The sequence below is a fragment of the Triturus cristatus genome, chromosome 12 (genome assembly GCF_964204655.1).
Source record: "Triturus cristatus chromosome 12, aTriCri1.1, whole genome shotgun sequence".
NCBI lineage: Eukaryota > Metazoa > Chordata > Amphibia > Caudata > Salamandridae > Triturus > Triturus cristatus.
The window spans coordinates 69,245,284-69,265,259 of record NC_140595.1 but is presented as its reverse complement, the minus strand read 5'-3'; the positions used below and the strand labels follow the sequence as shown (position 1 = coordinate 69,265,259).

At 43.0% G+C, this 19,976-nt stretch overlaps 1 protein-coding gene across 2 annotated transcripts in view; it reads left to right on the top strand.

The window, feature by feature from the left end:
• The window catches only part of CAPS (calcyphosine), a 99,188-nt gene extending 79,608 nt beyond the window's left edge, over window positions 1-19,580 (top strand). For both annotated transcript variants that reach the window (XM_085636809.1, XM_085636810.1), the window contains exon 5: window positions 17,979-19,580. In XM_085636809.1, the coding sequence (XP_085492935.1) occupies window positions 17,979-18,080 (102 nt within the window). In that variant the 3' untranslated portion in view covers window positions 18,081-19,580. The remainder of the gene's footprint in view (window positions 1-17,978) is intronic.
• Window positions 19,581-19,976: the final 396 nt, after the last annotated feature.

Genomic DNA, 19,976 nt, shown 5'->3' with positions numbered 1-19,976 from the left:
GATGTTATCCTTACATACCTTTGGCATTTGGCGCAGTCTGGCCTTAATTTCCATTCCATTAAGGTCCATCTCGCTGCTTTGACTGCTTACAGGAAATGCCCTTCACAGGCTTCCTTGCTTTCAGATCCCTGTCATCAAGGATTTTTTTGGAAGGCTTGAAGAAAGTGTTTCCTACTGTCAGACTTCCCTCGCCTTCATGGGAATTGTATGTGGTGCTGTCCAGATTGATGAAGGAGCCTTTTGAACCTATTCACAAGGCTTCGTTACAGCACCTGTCTTGAAAGGCGGTGTTCCTAGTGGCCATTACATCGGCCCGCAGGGTGAGTGAACTTCAGGCGTTGTGTTGCCAAGAACCTTATACTGTATTTCATGCTGCTAAGGTTGTAATGCGTACTCACCCTAAATTTCTTCCTAAGGTTATATCTGATTTTCATGTCAACCAGACCTTAACTTTACCTACGTTTTTTTCAGAATCCCTCTTCTCCAGCGGAAAGGTCTCTACATTCCCTGGACGTTAGGGGGGTGTTGAAGTTTTATCTTGATAAGACCAAAGATATTCGTAGGTCAGACCAAATGTTTATCAATTATGGATCAGTCAGGACCGGTCTTGCTACCTCCAAACAGTCCATCTCTCGGTGGATTGTGTCCTGTATACAATTGTGTTACCAAAAGGCTAATAAGACCTTAGGTGGTAAACCTAAGGCTCATTCCACCAGGGGCAAAGCTGCCACGACTGCTTTGCTGCGTAATGTTCCGATTGCAGAAATCTGCAAGGCGGACACTTGGAAGTCGGTCCATACCTTTGCTGCGCATTACTGTCTGGACAGGGATGCCAGGGCAGATGCTCAGGTTGGGCAGGCTTCGCTGCGAAATTTGTTCGCACAGTAGTGGTATTATTTTGTAATCTTCTCCACCTCCGTTTTTGTGTGGGGATGGGCTTGCCATTCTATTCACTAGATTATGACTATACACAGAGATCCCCTACTACAGAAGGAGTAGTTTCTTTTCTGTAACTCCAGTTCTGTAGTAGGGGTATCTCTGTTATAGTCATAAGCGCCCGCCCGCCTCCCCGGTGGAGAGATGAATGTTAATATAAGGAATGCTACAGGTCTGGCGTGCTACGCCTTAAAAAAGAACTGAAAGTAGAAGGGACCTGCTGTGCATTCTGGGATACTGGAAAAGTTCTGGAAAGCTTTCTTAAAGGCACAGTATCCTGTTCTGAGCCACATAATGGCAGCCTATGGGGCTTGTCTGTCCATTCCTCCCTCTCTATCATTCCAGAGGCTTTTGCTGGTGGAGGCAGGTTTTTCTCTGTGGAAAAAGCTGGGCAGGCAGTGCTGTTTGTGGATGTTGGTGGAATTTTCTAGTTGAAGTACTGGACAGTGTAGCCTGTGGATATAGGCTGCATTATCTGTCTTTGAATTCTCTCTTAAGTGTAGCTGCAGGTCTGCATGGCTTGACAATTTAAGAGATTATTTTTATTGCTCCGGGGTCCGCGCACATGGGCGGGACTATTCACTAGATTATGACTATAACAGAGATACCCCTACTACAGAACTGGAGTTACAGAAAAGAAACTACTCCTTCCACAACGGCAGCCTATGCCACCTCTTTGTCTCGCTGAAGGGAACATCAAAGATACGGTTTATGAAATTGAGGAGTGAATGATAATTTGGAACTGAAAATGACTAGGATGAGGAACCTCAAACCAAAGATTATGAGGAGACTTACAGAACGGACAGTGCTCAGTAGGCACCTACTGCAAAAGATGGTCCACTGGATGACATATCCAAGTTACCTGCTCTTTTGGAGAGAGCAGTGAAGAACTTTAGCCATCCCGTGACATCAACAGAACAACCACCATGTTTCTTATATGATTTTACAGAACAACCTAACAAATCCACAAAAGCTATCCCTTGTGAGAAGTTGGCCTGATGTATGATGTCACTAGTTCTAGTGTACACCTTATATCAGTCCAAACAACCCTTATGGTGATTGGTTGTAAAGTCAACCTTATAGACCAGCTATCCTAGTGGTAGCATGGACAAGAGCAGTCTTAGGCTAAACTCTGAATGGCATGTGAAGCCAGCTGTGATACCATATATAATCCCTTGAATACCAAATGAAAGGACACCACAACAGATATATATATAAAATAAAGTGTATTTATTCTAGACAAACCCTCAGCACTCTTTATGAGATTAGAGGTAAGTACAACACAGTCTTATTTAAGCCTACATTAAGTCACACAGGTAAGTAATACAGTTAGGCCCTAGGGGCCACGCAAACCATATACTAAAGAAGTGGTATAAGGACCACTGTCACGGAAATAGGATAGGCCTAGGGAATCGCTGGGGCTACACTACACTAGCAACAGTTAGGAAGTGGGAGGCCCACGGGATTCAGGTGCAGAGTGGAAACACTCGCGCGTAATGCGTAAAAGTCGATAGAATTACTAGCAGTTAGAAATTAACAGTTTAAGGACACTTCTGAAGCAGCTAGAGAGTCGAGACTCGGAAACTAGACCCTAGGATAGTCACTACCCTTGTGAGCACCGAAGTACCCAAGTTACCTAGCCCACGGGCTGCGGGTGCATAGGTGTGAACTTGCGTCGGGTTTCGTTGTGGACTTCTATGGATGCCTGAAGGAAGGTTGCTGACAGGCAGTCAGTGAAGAGTGTCCGGTGGATCCCAAGGCTGGGATCAAGAAGAGAGGAGACCTGCAAGCAGAAGGGACAGAGTCAAGGTCACTAGCCAGTGACCACGTGGAACCAGGAAGGAACCAGGCGATGTCGTGAAGATTGCAGGTGAAGGTGAAGCTTGTCGCTGCAGCCACGGGGACCAGGAGACGTCGAGGACGACCAGGACCAGGAGGCGAGCTGTCCCCCGAAGGCTCTTGCTGTCGGCGGCGTCGAAGTCGAACTAGGACTCAGCAAGCCTTGGCAAGCGGAACCCACGAAGAACGGAGGACTTGCTTCTGGTGCAGACCAGGAAGGTCTGGGGTGCTTCTCTTTTGCAAGGAAGCGGGAGCCAGTCTGGAGGAGCCAAACCAGCAGTGAAGATTTCAGGATGCGTCGTCACAGAGGCCACTAGCCAACGGGCAAGCAACCGGACAGGCGCGGCAAGCAGGAAAATGCAGAAGGGCCCCACGCAGGACTCGTGGAGTGTGGGGGGCTGATCTTCGGTGCAGATGGTGCTTGGGGTTGGGGCTTCTCAATCCCCGGTGCACAACTTCGAGGGTGCCTCAGAAGCTGCGCTGGAAGATACTAGCCACTTTTCCCAGGTAGCCGGTCCCACGTCTCTCGTCGCCTCCACGGATCTCAGCTCGGCTGTGGATGTGGATCAGGGTCGGAGAAGTCTGGAAGTCAAGGCTCTGGTCGGGCTCTGCAGTCGGTCCCTCGTAGAACTTCAGCAAAGCAAAGGGTAGTCTCTTGATGGTGCCTGTTTGCACAGGGTAGCCACTCCTTGGCCACAAGGGAGATTCTTTAGTCTTCTTCTTTCGTCGAATGTCGAAGGTCCAGAGTTTCTGTTCAAGTTGCAGGTTCAGGATAATCTAATCTCCTGGGGCCCAGCTACCACTCTTATACTAACCTGGGGGGCTGGGTTACCTGCTAGGTCACGCCTTATGGGTGGGACCTGGGAGGGGGGTGGTTACACCCTCTTCCCTTTGTCCAGTTTCGCGCCAGGACTGGGGCTGGAGTGCCCCAGCACCGGTTTGAACTGGACTATGCACGGGACACCTTGTGTGCCCCAGGCATGTCTCATTCTTTTCATCCCTCCCTGCCCCAATACACTAAGGCCTGTCTGGGGTGGTGCTCGCACCTCCCAAGGATAGGAAACCTATTGTCAAAGCCTCCCTTGCCGGGATCACTCCCAGCAGCAGGAGGTCAGACTCGTGTCTGTGGCAGCAGCATCCATTTTGTGATGCTGGGGCTCTGGTTAACTTTAACCGGGTAAGTAGGTTACAACATGTCTTCTCCCTCTAGAAGGGAGGGATAATATCCTCATCCCCAGAAATGGGATGGGGGTATTATTCCAAAGTGTTAGACACCTTACACGACATGTTTTGATAAAGCCAAACCTTAGTTACCATAACCGTTTAAGATTATAAGGCACTTTAAGAGTATATGGTAGGCTATATCATAGAACAGCTATAAGGACATGGTTCCGAAAGCTGCAGACAGGCTCAGCTCATGCTAGAGCACCATCTCACATGTTACCAAGCACTCTGCCTCCAGGATTGTTAAGGCCTGCCATAGGAGTGGCTGATAGGTACACATGTGTCTATATGTAAGTTAGGTATAGGAATACTACACCTAAGCAAGGAGTGATTACACAACCTTGCCCCAGCTGAGTGATCAGCCAGTTGTGTCATAATGGAAGGCCAGGCCAGGGGTGGCATAATACATGCTGCAGCCCCTGGTAGGCCTAGGGTACACCTATGCCCTGGGTACCTAAGGTACACTGTACAGGGACCAATAAGGTGATCCTATCCAAATGGGTCATGCACCTAAAGTACATAGTATCAATTTAGAGAGAGAACAGCAGGGCTGTGGGTCTGGTTAGCAGGCCCACAGCCACATCTAAGTCGAAAACCAGTAAAGCAAAAGCAAAAAGTGGGGGTGAACATAGAAAGCAGACCCTACTCTCCTACATCCCTATCCTTCACTTTGTTTGCAAGAGGTGGTAAAGCTTATGAAGACGGTGTTTACCTTTTCAGATGTTGTTCGATGTTTTAGTGCTGCAGATACAACACCCAGCCTGCCCATCGGGCTATCTATGCCAGGACTTTGTAATTGCTTTGGCAGTACAGCAAAGATTGGGGAACCTGATGAAGCCCACCACCACACCTCCATATATGGAATATAGAAGTATTAACTACTGGGACAAATAGTTTCATATTTACCGTGTCTATCAGGGCGGTTAATGCTAGATCCATCTTGGGCTGCTACAAACTATAGAAATCAAGGTACATTACCCTACCCCTAGAGCTCCTACCAGAAAACAAATGGAATACAGCTGAAGCAAATATGAGGAAAGGAATAAAGGCCTCAGATAAAGTTATTGATGCTGCCATGGATGTGTCCAATGTAGGCTTTGCCATTTACGTGAAGAAGCACTCCTCTGTCAGCAAGGTCGGCATAAGAATTTACTTTGTTTCACCCCAAGGTAAAGGGGAAAGTGCTGTAAATGTGTTTGATGGCCAGACAGTCTTCGGCAAGACTATAGATGAGGGACTAGAGGGCTTCAAAACAGAAACATCATTCTCCTTGGGTTGCAGCAGTTTCACAAATTCTCTGAATTTCAAGGCTCCAGGAGTTCACAGTTTAATCTCGGAACAGATAATATGGTCAATACATTAAACCCTACAATGATAAAGAGTAAGCCAGGACTTAGCAACAAAACTACAGAAAGCCTTTGCAAATGAGAAAAGGAACTTCTCAGGCTCGAGGTCTAAACACCCATAATTAAGACTTCCAACTACTGCCTGCAACCCAGTGCAATGGAACATTTGAGATTTTGCTGTGGAATGGGAGAAGATCACGTCTGATGGTTGGGTTAATTGTGATAGTGCATTGTGGACACATCCTGGAAAGCGCCGTCTTGACGGTCAATTGTGGAGAGTCGTCATCATTTGATCATTTCCAGCTATAGAAACAAGAAATTCTAGAACGCTTCCTCAAAGTGCGATAGAGAAAGTGCTGAAACTTCAATACACTCAAGGCCTCAACTTCATGTTTTTCTTGGTTAGAAAGAGGCAGCTGGAGACACATCCTTGATCTTCGAAAGTTTAACAAGTTTCTTAGGTCATAGTACTTCCAGATAGTTACGGTTCAGGAGGTCCTCTACTACAAGGAGTGGAATTACTGATATCTCTAGATATCCCAGATGCTTATTTTCATATTCCTACTCACCACACCATTAGACATCAGGCAGTATCTGAATTAGCTGTAGCTGGGCAGCACTAACTCCAAAAGCCTTCAATTTGTTGTCAGAACAGCTGCAAAAGTCTTCACGAAATGCCTAGAGCCAGTTACAGTTGACCTACTCAACATTGGCTGTAATGAAAAATCTTGCTTATTAAAAAGGTCCACAGCCAGAAGCAGCATAATGAATGACCACCTTTCTAATATTATTCTAACTAATGGAGTTTATCACGACTTAACCCGAATCTTTCAGGAAACTACCCTGACTTAGCTTGGAGCATGCTCGGCACTCCGCAAGGGCAAGAGTTTGTTTTGCTTGAGTTGTAAAACTGGTGATCTAGCTGCAACCATTTTAGTACTCTCCATTGTTCCAATGAGGCTGTACAAATCATTTCTAGGGCTCATGGCATCCTACATTTTGCTTACCTCTCACTGCAGTCTCCGGATTAGATCCATCCAGCAGGAATTAGTTGTTCAGTTGAGGCAGGCGGTAGTATAATGGATTGAGGAGGTGCCAGTTATGCCCTCCCATTTTAGTCCATGAGGGTTATTGACTTTGATTAAGCTACGTTCCGTTCGGCAGACTACTTATTTTATTTTCATAGTTTTTCCCTTCTACCTTCATCGTTAGCTGCTCTAGGGCAGTAGGCGTCTGTACTAGCGTACCTACTCTCATTTCCCCCTGTCTGCTGTATTAGTCCTCCCCTACCGCCCAACTGTCCCTAAATGGCCTCCATGTTTGTGCCCCTTGCCAAAGCACTCCCTCTCCCCTTGTTGGGGAGGGATCCAGCATTTTTGCCCCGGAGTCTCAGATTCCCCTCTGAGAGAGTCAACAGTGTTAAGGGTTTCACACATAGCAGAAAAAGGCCTTAATTGGCCTCCTTGAATGTTCCCCTTACCAAAGCATTCCTTCTCCCCTTGTTGGAGAGGAATCCTTACATTCATGGCCTGGAGTCTCAGACACCCCTCTGAGAGAGTCCACAGTGTTAAGGGATTCTTCACATAGCGGAGCTCTGGGAATGTTCCCATTATCGCTGGAAACACAGCACCTCACACCGTGAAAGGCGCTCTCCTTGAAACCTTTTGATAATCTCTTCCAGGCTGATACTTTAACCCTCTGATGTACTTTGGCGACCGAGCAACCTTGAGCTGATGACCGGTGGAGTTGCCCTACGCAGCTATTGAGGAGTTGGCTCTGGTTTCCCCCTTGGCCATCACCTACCCATCCGATCGTCAGACACTGTTCCTTCTCTTGTCGCCCCCTTGTGTTTTCCTACCCCTGCCCTCTCTGTCCTCCCTCACTCCTTATCTTCCTCTTCTATTCCCTCCCTCTCTTCACCGAATCTCTCTCCCCTGTCAGCCTTTCCCTCCCCATACCGGAGCCATCCCTTTGTAACTCTTGTATCTCCAGTAACTACGTACCTGAAACTGTTGTAACTATGTAACTATGTTTTAATGCAACTGTACCTCCCCATGTAAAGCGCTCTGATACCTCCGGGTTTAGCCAGAGCTATATAAAACTTTTCAAATAAATAAATAAATAAAATAAATACTATTGAAAACAAGCATTGATGTGTAGAATGCCATACATCTTACAAACGGTCTGCTGAATCATAGTTAAACTTACAAAAAATATGTCAAGTGAAGGATGCGTGGTCACATGTAAGAACTGAGGACACAAGAAATATGGTCAGAGACTGAAAATAGTTTTCACATAAATGCCCTCAATTTTCGGCAAGTAGTCTAGAGCTTGCAGCACTGGAACATCAAATTTCTTCATTTTTAGGTCTCGCCTAGGCAGTGCGCATGCACTGCTTAGGAGGGCCTTTAGCCATCGGTCTTCACTTTTCAAGCACTGCACTTGTGGCTTGTGGCTGCATCCACCTTGCGGGAGCGAGCAGCGACGCGCCACAAACATGAGTGCAGTGGTTGAAAAGTGAAGACTGCGCACGCAAGCACCACTCCCGGTAAGTGCACTCCCGGGTAAGTGCACTCTCGGGTTACTCTCTCCAGATTGTGAGGTTAACATCAGTGTTTCCTCTAAACAAACTCCTAGAAATTAATGCAACATGATTTCACGCTGTGCACATAAGTTCCACAATGCTGCTTGCGAGTGAAAGTATTAGGTAAGGTTGTGATACATTTGAATGTTAAAACAATTTGCGCCACTTTGTATGAGCCTGTGACATCAGCAGCTAACCTTCACCACCCATTGCGCAGCTGCTCAAAGTTGCATTGTTGCTTCCCTCTTCATTTGTGACTGGCTCACTACATTTGTTCAACATCCATCCCTCATTCAAGTGAATTGCTTCTTCAGCAGAGATAATAGCGCTTTAAAATGATAACAAAAGAAGGAAATGCTGCTAAAACACTTGCGTAATAAGTTCTCTTCATTTGCTCTGTGCTGTGATCCTATGCAGGTCCCATGTTATGTGCAGCACCGTACACTTTTCCTGCTGTTTTTAGATAGCCAATGTCACTCTGCTTTCAGGGATATGTATTTTTGTGTGGCAAAATGTAAGTAACATCCTGTGATTATGGGTAAATCACTTAATCTTCCCGTGCCTCCAAAAAATATTCCTGTGTCCTTATATAATGTAACTGGTGCTCATGTAAAGCGTTCGGGTCGAGTTCACGCTATGTAAATAGAACTGCAAAAAACAAAGTATGAGGTCAAAACGCTATTGTTGTGAAAGCCAAGAGGTCATAGTGCTATTCAGCCGCCGTTCTTCACACGGTTTGTTTACGTAGTCATTTACATGCCCAAGGTGCAGGGCTTTCATAAAGTCTGCAGGGCAGGCAGGCGCTTAGATGTTTTTAAAACTGTCATAGTTGACAGTGAACAGACAACACAGAACTGGCAATGCGCTAGGCTAGCAGGCATGAGGCTGCCTAAAGGCCTGTCTCTTTGTAAGACTGACGGGAAGCGCAGGACTAGAAAGCAACACGATTAGTATAGTGCAAGGGTGTTGTCACAGTAAACGTTTCATGGCTGGTATTATGCGTGACTGGCAGGCTCTGTACCCGCCGGCATTGCGAAGGGGCAATGGCTGGTATTGACGAGTGCTGGCCGTCTGCTGGACTGGCAGAGCGCAATGTTGTCTTTATTGCCAGAAGTGTGCAAGGATAGCAGAGAGGGCTTAGGGCTGCTCGGGCATTGGTGCACAAGGCCACGTTTGCACACAATTGTCACTAGGACTGCTGGTGTGAGGCAGCTTGAAGGACTGGCTGTGCAATGCTGTCTATGCAAAGCTACCTGTTGGCTCTCTGCCTAAGGCAATCCCTTTACAATTTATCAATATATAACCACAATTGATAGTCCAGTGAAAAGCAAATAAGGAATAAAATGAAGAAACCCTCATTTGTGTGTGTATATTACTCTCCTGGTCAGTATGTGGTGTTTGTTTACATAAAGGACGCAAAGCCCTCAGTCACGCTAGCATGGCACGCTTCATCATAAGGCTGGCTCCTCACTCATACTATATATCTTTGCTTTGAGTGGACTCAATCAGCTTAATGAAGGAGCATTAAAGTTGAGATGGTGTTATTATGGACACCATCTCAATCTAAAATTAACTAAATGCCAGTCGTAGACTTCGCTATGGCTGCCTCCTCGTAAGGGGTAACAACAAATAGGGGCAATGACAGTGACAGCAGTAACCAGAGTGGAGTCACTAAAATGCTGGAGTAGAGACGCCAGAGTCGAGGTGAGTGATTTGAGTGCATCAGCAGACCAGGAGCCGAGGAGACTGGGAGGATTTACAGCGGAGACAGTTAAGAATGCCTCTCCTTTCCAAGGCCTGGATAATGGTTGTGGATGTACATACATGCATGAGTGCACATTTGTGTGTTGAAATGCACATGCTTTGGTGTGTATGCATGTGTACACATTTTTGTATTTGTGTATTCCTCTGTGCCTTGCATTGTATTCCTCCTTGACAGATGGTGTTGCTCCTAAGAACACCATATGTTTATGGTACCCCTCCATCATTAGAGGTTAATCTCTGGCACTATTGTGTCCAATCCTGGCATAACTGTGACCGTGAGATAATAGCTGTCACCCTTCACATATTTTAGGCATTCTGGTCTTGTGTGGGATACTGGCAGCGATTTTTTGTATGTTGTGACCATCATCTAACGACTTGTAGCCATCCCTGGCATAATGGTGGCCAATAGTGAAATATTGTGTTCATCCTGGTCATTATTATGTATAACCTTGGCACAAGAGTGGGCCTGGCATAATGGTGGACATTACTGCCGTACTCTAGGAATTCATGGGATTATTGTAGACATCCATATCATTTGATCGTAATACCTGGGCATCTAGGGCAGAGCCTCTATGTGAGGCACATGTATATTTAAGTAATTAATAAAAACGTATGCTTCTTTCAGACAGACAAGCTTTTCTTTAGAAGAGTGAGTTTGTTAAGTCAAAAAGAAAAGTCGTATTTGATAAAAAAAATATACGTTTTAAAACGTTTTAAGTTGATTTTTGAATAATAATTCAGGTTGAGTTAGGAAGATGTATTGCTGTGGCCTTGTCCTTTGTACTAGCGAGCACTTGCTGTTTCAGGTTGGTATTTTATTATTCAAGTTTAGACATTCACAATGATAATGCTTTTCCTGACATCTCTGCTGGTCTGAAGCGCTGGGAGGATCACTATTGATATGCTGTTGTGACGTGGTCACTACTGTAATGTTATCAGGAGTAGTTACTGGTGTCACAATTATCAAATTTGTTTATAGCTCAGGATGATTTTTCCCTGATTACAAGTAGCTCTCATTTTAGGCAAGGTTGGACACTCCTGATTTAGCCCAAAAGGGTCTGGGGCTTTCATCATAATTGAAGACCCTATTGGGTCTACCCTATTGTAAACAAGTTACCCATATCAGGACCCTGTGCATATCGTCTTTTAAGGATTGGAGCAGCAGGGATCTCTGTCAATCTTTACTGAGGACAAAGGAGCGATTGGGAGGGCAACAGCTAGTGTTGCACTGGCGGTGCATGGGGCTTGTAAATATACCCCGCAGTCTTTGCACAAGCAGCTCAGTAAAACTCTCGGTTTATCAATCGGTCAAGTGCATGGGAAAGGAAATGGGGCACCACGGGCTATATCTTCATGAAATGAGCTGGGCCTGTCGGTAATTCCTCATTCTAAATCCTCTAGACAGTGCTGCTACCTGCTTCTCTGGTCTCATCGGTAATTCCTTAATTTAAGTCCTCTACACAGTGCTGCAGCTTCTTCTCTGGCCCCATGGTTAATACTTAATCTAAGTCCTCTAGACAGTGCTGCTAGCTGCTTCTCTGATCCCGTCGATAACTCCTCATTCTAAGTCCTCTACATATTGCTGCTACCTGCTTCTCTGGTCTCATCGGTAATTCCTCATTCTAAGCCCTCTAGGCAGTGCTGCAACTGTGTCTATGTTCATACATCCACTACACTCCAAACCAAAACACAGATAAAAGGCATTGTTATTTACAACGCCAATAGGTCTAACTCTGACAAATGCGAGACCTATTGCATTGCAAATGCTTTTTGCTTTTTTGCTTTCCGTGGGCCACCATGGGCCCTAGTGCAAGCAGGAGAAAATTGGACCTCCACCTCCTTGTGCGAGCGCATAAAATAGTGTCAATTGACGTGAGATGGGCACTTTACGCCCCAGTGCCACTGCACCTGCTGTTCTAAGAACAGCTACGTACCTATGTGCTTTGTCAGTCTCGAGGTATTGTATTAGGAGCTTTCTCAACATTTTAACTTGGCCGTTAGTTTCGCCCAGCGCGTACCTGTCGTCAAGCCAGATAGTGTCATCATGTTGTCAAGTCTGTTGCGCCATGTTGTTCAGTGCAGTGTCTTTTAGTCTAGTCTCGCTCCTGCCTGTGCAGTGTGGTGCTGTTTTTCTAGACTAGTGCCACATTGTTCCATGGGTGCGGGGCACGGGCTTCGTTGTAGAAAGACACGATAAAGAGTTCGCATTTATAAAATAGCATTGACTGATATGAGCACCCTGCACTAATAGATACAATGTTTAGTTCCGTCGGATTAGTGTGTTCTGGTGTCTTCATATAAGGCGCAGTCAACCCCCTCTCTACGAAAAATAAAACCGCAGATAATATTTCTTTGCACTGTTTCTTTAGTCTTACCTCCTTCTCCCCATCTTCTTTGATTATTCAATGGTTTTAAGAATATATTCCACGATTTCTTAAGCATGAGAACAACTCTTTTTCTTTGGTCTTATCTCTATCTTTACATGTAAAAGGCATATTTATAGAACACACATCCATTGACGTGGAGACCTTTAGTGTGCTTGATAGATAACAGATGTTAATGATATTTGTTTTATTGACCTCGGAGGGATGGAAAGCTGAACGGCCCATCAGATTTCAAACCTGTGACCATAGGGTAAAACAAAGAGTCTGGCAAAGCCAATGGGTCTGGCAAAACACTTATATGGTCCCAAAGGCAAGACCTATTGGCTATGCCAATGCTTGTTCTAGTTCTGCTTCTGTGCAGCTGAAAGTTCTTATATATGGGTAAGGAGGACAAATTGCCCCAAACAATCAGGTTCCTGAACATCATCGGTGGCCTCCATTCTATATGAATTCTACAACAACTTTACAAGACTGCAGAGAGGTATAGATAAAAGCATTTTCTCTATCCACTGCCAGGACATGCAACGCCAACTGAAACACTACTGCATCCAGTGCACTGAACAAAGTTTAAATTAGCAGAACTAGCAACCTCATCTTATAGTGCCCTGTGAAATGCATATCGCTAAATGCAGCCTCAGATACGCTTTTGTCAACGTGCATCTTGCTTCAGTGTTCAAATTCAGCCGTCCATCTATCCTCTATCAAAGTATTATCAAACAATATATTTAAAAAAAGCTATTTCAAACTTAACTTCCATTGTGCTGGCCACCAGTCCCTCAAGAATTCAACACAGTTCTTAGACTCCTCATGGCACTAGTGTTTACACCTATTCACATGGCAGAATGCAAGTTCCCCTCCTAGAAAACTGCTTCTTATTGCCTTGACTTCTTCGTGAAAACTTAATGAGCTGCATGCACTAAGGATCTCTTTCTTACGTTCTCAAAGGATAAGCTGGTAATAAATCCAGATCCAGATTGTGAGATAGATCAATTGACAAACACTTCTAACTGTAATAAGAAAAAGAAAAGTAAACACAATTTTCCAGGATGAGATAAGCAGGAATTAGTAAAAAGACAAACTAACATTTGCCATCTGTCCTTAAACAGACAGCAAGTGTGTCAAGATAGAAACAAGAGTTAAAGGCATCTTTATTGCTCATTCACTTTCTGAGTGAACAGAACACCTGTTCCATTCCAGTTTAAGTTCACTCGCCAGAACGGACAAGTAGGTCCTATAAATAGCTCGACCTTATAAAATCTGACTCGCCACAGCAAGTGGGCAAGTAGATTTTCTGAGGCCTAACAATGATTTTGCTTATTTCCTCAGCAGGAGACAGCAACAAGTACAGACGTGGGAGATTTACCCACTGATCTTCCACCCGTTCTTCCAACAGTGGGGTCACCCAGACATAAACCTCTTCGCCACAGCTGAAAACGCCAAATGCCCAAGCTCACCACCAAGTTCCAACACTCACAGTCCAAGGGCAACGCACTATGGATGAGCTGATTAGGGATATTTGCTTATGCTTTTCCGCCTCTTCCACTGCTTCCATATGTGGTGGGCAAACTACGGCAGATGTCTCTGACCCTCATCCTAGTGACTCCCACAGGGGTCAGGCAACCATGGTTTACCACACTATTAGAAGTCTTAGTGGTTCCACACCAGATACTTCCCAACTGACGGACCTTCTAACACAAAACCAGGAAGCAGTATGGATCCAAACCTCAGATCTCTCAATCTTGCGATTTGGCCTAGAATTCAGATATTTGAATTGATCCCAAGAGTGCATGGAGTCTAAAAGAATCCAGAAGGCCCACCACTGTAGCCTGTTATGCGGCCAGGTGGAAATACTTTCTACACTATTGCCATTCAAAGGATTTTAACCCATTAACAGCACAGGCTCAGTACATTGTCTGTTCCCTGCTGAATTTACAAACTTCAGGTTTAGCTTTCACTTCCATAAAGATACACTTAACTGCAGTTGCCGCATATCTACAAAATAGAGAACCCACCTCTAGCTTCAGGGTCTCTGTAATGAAAGCTTTTTTACAGGGCCTCCCATGGGTTATCCCGCCCAGGGTATCTCCCACTCCAGGTTGGAATCCCCACATTGTGTTAACAAGGTTAATGGGAGACCCCCATTTGAGCCTTTCCACAAATGCCCTCACCAGCTCCTTTCATGAAAAGGTGCATTTCTCATTGCAATCCCTTCACTCAGACGTGTCAGTGAGCTTCGGGCATTAACTCAAGAAGCCAATTCTTCCAGCTTCATTAAGACAAGGTGGTACTACGTACCAACCCTAAATTCCTTTTAAAGGTACTATCTCAATTGCACTTGAACCAATCTTTTGAGTTGCCAATATCTTTCCTCAACACGATTCAGTTGCCGAAAAAGCTTTACACACACTAGATGTAAAAGGGGCACTTGTGTATGATAGTGATGGAACTCAACCATTCAAAAAGACTCTAACAACTCATTCTTGCATTCAACAAGCCACACAGAGGAATAGCAATTTCTAAATCAGGCATATCACTTTGGATTGTAAAATGTATCCAAACTTGTTAAGCAAAAGCTAAACAAGCTCTTCCTATCCCTACAAAAGCACACTCTTCTTGCAAATAAGGGGCTACCATGGTTTTCATAGGAAATATACCCATGGCTGACATATGTAAGGCAGCTACATGGATCACACCACACACATTTACCTAACATTAATGTGTAGAAATCATGGTCAATAAGCCAATGTATGCCAATCGGTTCTTGCTCATTATTTCAAGCAAATACCCACCTCATAGGTTAGCCACCACTTTGGGAGGAGAACTGCTTACAGTCTATGCTAAGCATGTGTATCTACAGCCACATATGCTATCAAACGGTGAATGTTACTTACCTTGTAAGCATCTGTTTGTGGCATGTAGTGCTGTCGATTCACATGTGCCTGCCCTCCTCACTGGAAACCTGTGGAGTTTGTACTCATCGTACTTACATTATATTTCCTTGGTCACCTCACTAGGATACATCATCCTTTACACTGCATTCTCACCCGCCAAGCGGAAAACAGGCTAACAGTGGAGTCGAGGACCATGCGCATTGTAAGCAAGAGGGGGAACTTTGTGACTCAAAAGACTTATTTGAAAAAAAACAATTTGCACACTTCCAAGCCCAACACTAGATGGCAGACTTATGGTAAGCAAGTGAATCAACATCAGTTCTTGCCACAAACATATTCTTAAAGGGTAAGTAACATTAAAATATATAGTTTATACAGACTTGTTGATTCTTAGGTGAAAATCCCAAAGCTCTGACACGTGGAACTGCATACTGCCGTACTCCCAAAGTGTCTGAAATGTTACAAAAGTACATTTCTAAAAGACACTTGAAACTTTGATTACAAGGTTTTCTTTTTATTAAAAAAAACTCCAATAAGTTAAATCAATCCCAAACATAATTCAACATGCGTTCTGAAGCATCTGGCACCTCCTTAGAGTCACATTTCGAAGGATGTTGCTATCAGTAATGCACCTGGTATAATCATACCCTCTGCCAGGGGTTCCCACTGTGTTGCTTCACCAGTTACCTGACGAACCGCATGTGATATGGTTCGGCTGGCCCCCTTTGATAGTCCATGACAACCCCTAGTTTGATCTCCCCCTCCCTGGTTTGTTCCATGATAAGGCAAACACCTGTTACATTGCATATAACTAAAGTAAAAGTAATTATAACTGTCAAGATGGATATCACCTGACTGGAAATATGTACTTAATGACACTGCGATCCAATATTGCTATGTAACAACTGTACTAACAAATGCCAATAAAAACAAGTTTTTTAAAAAAAAATTAGTAATGCACCTGGTGTCAGGGGCTCTGTGCACTTAATAGGAACTTTTTTTCACTACCCACCTGGGGAAATGGGGCCCATTTCCTTTGCTTAAACTAGGGCCCTGTAAGCTTTCCAACTCTACTGCTGCAAAGGATATATGCTGTGCATAAACAAGTTACAATTCACAGTGGTCCACCTCACTAGGAAAAACCTCCTGCTACTCATTTAAACGTTGTTCCTTCAAAACTTAGAGAATGGGGTATTACAGCATGAAACAGGAGGATCTATAGCAAGCCTTCTTCTGGGGGAAGTGAACACCTTTGGCCTAAAACAATCTATGCCTGATAGAGGGTGTGTATGTAATCAAATGGTTTAGCTGGATTTCAACATTTGATAGGACTTAAAACAATGATTTCCCTTTCACTGTCGTTTATCAGCCTATATGGTGTGCCATTTGCAGTGATGTTGCACTATTCCCAGTGTCCGCCAGGTTTCAATATTGACTAGGTAGAGCCGTTGACATTGTATTACAACAATGTAAATATGAGAGCTATGGTAAAGAGTACAAAGCAAAATGCACTCATTTTAAAATACACTGCTAATCCCAAAAAGACGTCCTACAATGTACCCAGATTGGACATTAACTTTCTAATTCATGACTCTGATAATAGTAGCCCTAATAGTCCTAATCAGCCTTTTTGCCAATTAATAATACACAGCAAGTAGCTTAACTACTAGACTATATATCAGCATCCTCAATTTTCTAACATGGTTCTGATTGTAGGTGTAAAAAATACTATCTTGCCAAAAGTTTTAAAGCTCTATCAAAAGATTATAATTTATTTACAAAATTCCTTTTCTTATAACAATAGACCCATGATTAATGAAGTAATTTTAAATATTTTATTGATGAATCAATATACACAAAGTCAATCCAATTTCCACATTTTTTTGTTTGGCGGAAAAATAGGACAAAAATGAATGTCAGGCAGAGAGCTGATTATGTCACCAAATATACACCAGATGGGAACCCAAAAATGTGCTTTTTTGTGAGACCTGAAAATATTTTGGCCTTTTGGTAGGTTCAGCATAGAATTTTGCCATCTTTAGACATTCAATTGATCTCACAAACACAAATAGTTGTGTCATCTTTATATCTATTTTAACAAAATCTCACTTTACTCTTAAATGAATGCTAGCCATCATTGGTGCGTTAATTGATAACTACTTGCGCTTTATTGTTTCCTAGTACAATTATGTGGATTACATCATGGGCTGATTATTTGCATTTTTATGTTGCTTTCACTCTCATTTGACCAGGAACAAGAATTGTATGTTTATATTAATAAAAAATCAAAGTGTTATATTTTGCTTAGCAAGAGTACACAGATCATTGCTACTGATCTTACATGCTCAAACCCATCAAATGACCTGATGAGGATTGGTGGTTTTCCTTTAAGCCATCGTATGTTGTCCTGAGTTTCTTTGTTATGCAATATGAACAAATAGTGTTCATTTCATTTTCTGATACACATTAGTAAAGGCAATTTAAATCACTCTGTTTTCAAATATTATAGCCAGAATTCAATTCTCAAAATATATTTGTTGCTTTTATCACTGGGTTGATGCATGTCGGGTGGAATAATTTGTAAAATAAAAAATGGCACAGCACTTAAAAGCATCCCTGAGTATAAGTGCCAGTAGCCTTCTGTTCAATAATTGTGAGTGTAGAACATCTGTTCTCGATCTACTCACCAATATGGACCATTTTTCTTTAGGTGGAGTTTTCCATTGGCTATCGATTTAAATTTAAAACTTTGATCAATTACGGCATTGTTGAAAATATGGGAGATGCGTTGGTAGTATCATTGTTTGAAGAGCATGCCCAAGTCCAACTGGATCCAGATCACCGTAGTAAAAATGAATAATGCACTTTCCAAAGTGATTTTCCCTTTTGCTTTTAGAAATGTTCTGCTTGAGACAAATTATACATCCCTCATGCAAATGGCATATATTCTTTTCTCAAATATGTTCACCATTGTCAAATTTACAATTGGATGTTTCCTTTCTTACCACAGGTGACATCTGAGGAGTTCATGAATTATTACAGTGGGGTGAGCGCCTCTATCGACAATGACGGCTACTTCGTAGTCATGATGAAGAATGAATGGAAGCTTTAGACCTCTGATCCTCACAGTTTTTTCCGGGTTCCACTATGACAATTAAAGAACTTCAGTTGGTTGCAGAATGGCAGTTAACGTTCTACCCACATGCCATGTGGACATGCATAGTTTTTTTTAAAGAAAAATGTGTGAATTACCTGTTTTTTCAATTATATTAGCAATTATCTTGATGTCATGGTGATTTAGTGACCGAAGGTTTGTGTACAGAACATCAGAATACATGTTCTGATGTCATAAATATTTCTTGAAATGAACCTGTTTGTTCATAGGCTTCTCCTACAGTTGCTACAAGTAAAACAGAAGGGATCTTTTTCCACATTTTGTCAGATATGCCTTCTGAGTACTGGGAACAGAGTATGCATTAAAATGTTTGGTTGCTTGGCACAAAGTCTAACATTGCGTTTGCTGTTTGAAAGCAAGGTTTATTCATGTACGCGTTGGCTCCTTGCCCAAAGACGTGTTTTTCTGAACATGTGCTTTACTATATGTCATTCTCAGAGATGCCTTAAAATTCACTACCTACTTCTATATAAATTTTGAGTCTGATGGTTGGCGGACTCAGCATACATACATTATTAAAGATTTTGGGTCTAAACATTTAGGAAATACTGTCAAGTAAAATCTGTTGATTCCTGTTGGATGCAGAGAGGCTGCCGTTGGTTTGAATAGGATATCCACATTATATAATAGTACATCTGTATGCCTTATTCTTATTGATAGCAGACTAATTCTTTGAAATTGGCAGAGCTATCTTTATCTCCCCCAATAAATCATAATAGTTTCACAAATGTCATTCAGATCACCCGTCAAAAGATGTAAATCAATTTGTGATGTATACCTTGAAACAACAGAAAGTGGACCCCCTCTCTAGGCTGAAAATAACGATGTTTAAGAATCTTTTTTCTTTTCCACAAAGACATTATAGAATCTGGCAGTCATCAACACAGTTTGGGATCATGTAAAAGGCAGACATCAGGGATCCCTATACTGTAGGGGCAGCTGAACGTGTAATTTTATCCATTGAACATTCATCACAGAATCTTTGGTTGCCGGTTGGATAAGCTTAAAAAATGTAACTGTCAATTGTCCTTTTCTACCTCCCAGGAAATAAAACTGTTAACCAGTGATGACATCCACATTGAACGAAGATTTCACTAGTAGACAGGGTGCACTGCTCCTGGGAATAAAGTCAGAGTAATTAAATTAAAATAAATGTACCCTATCCCTCCCTTTTGCCTCACAATTTATCTAGTTAGAGTTAAAAAGCCTGGCATCTTTCCATGTCCTCTAGGCACCAGATTAAACCGGTAGTGAGAATTGCTAATAATTTGTTACAGCGCTGTACCCATGTTGTTTTCATGACATAGACTTTGTTTTTGTCAACTTAGTTCATGTAAGCACTTTATGAAATGTGAACATACAATTTTTTTTATATGTTTTGCTCAGTATGGAATTCAAAAGTGTATATGATAAAATAAAACGATACAATTAACCAAACTGCTTGATCTTTTTTCATCACAGTTGTCGTAAAGCACTTTCATTTCCCAAAATTAAGAAATGTAGTAGATAAGTTTCTCTGTTCACTTATGAATAGAATATTGTTCAGTTTTAATGGGCAACTATGGTTGTAGGAGACTGACGGCAGCTGGCAAAGCATTCAGTGATAGAAGGGAAGGGTAGTTGGAGTTTGTGGCTGAGTACCATTCCCTTCTGCCTCCCTATATGAAATGTACAGTGTGCTAAGCAAACGCCTTTACCGGATGAGTGGTGGGTCAAACATGCAGCACAGGAACTTTTTCCTGTATCCTCATAGTTCTTCTGACTGTTAGCAATTGAACTCATTCCACTGAACTGATTGTTTTGGAGGATGGGGCTTGGTCCAAGTCCATTTAC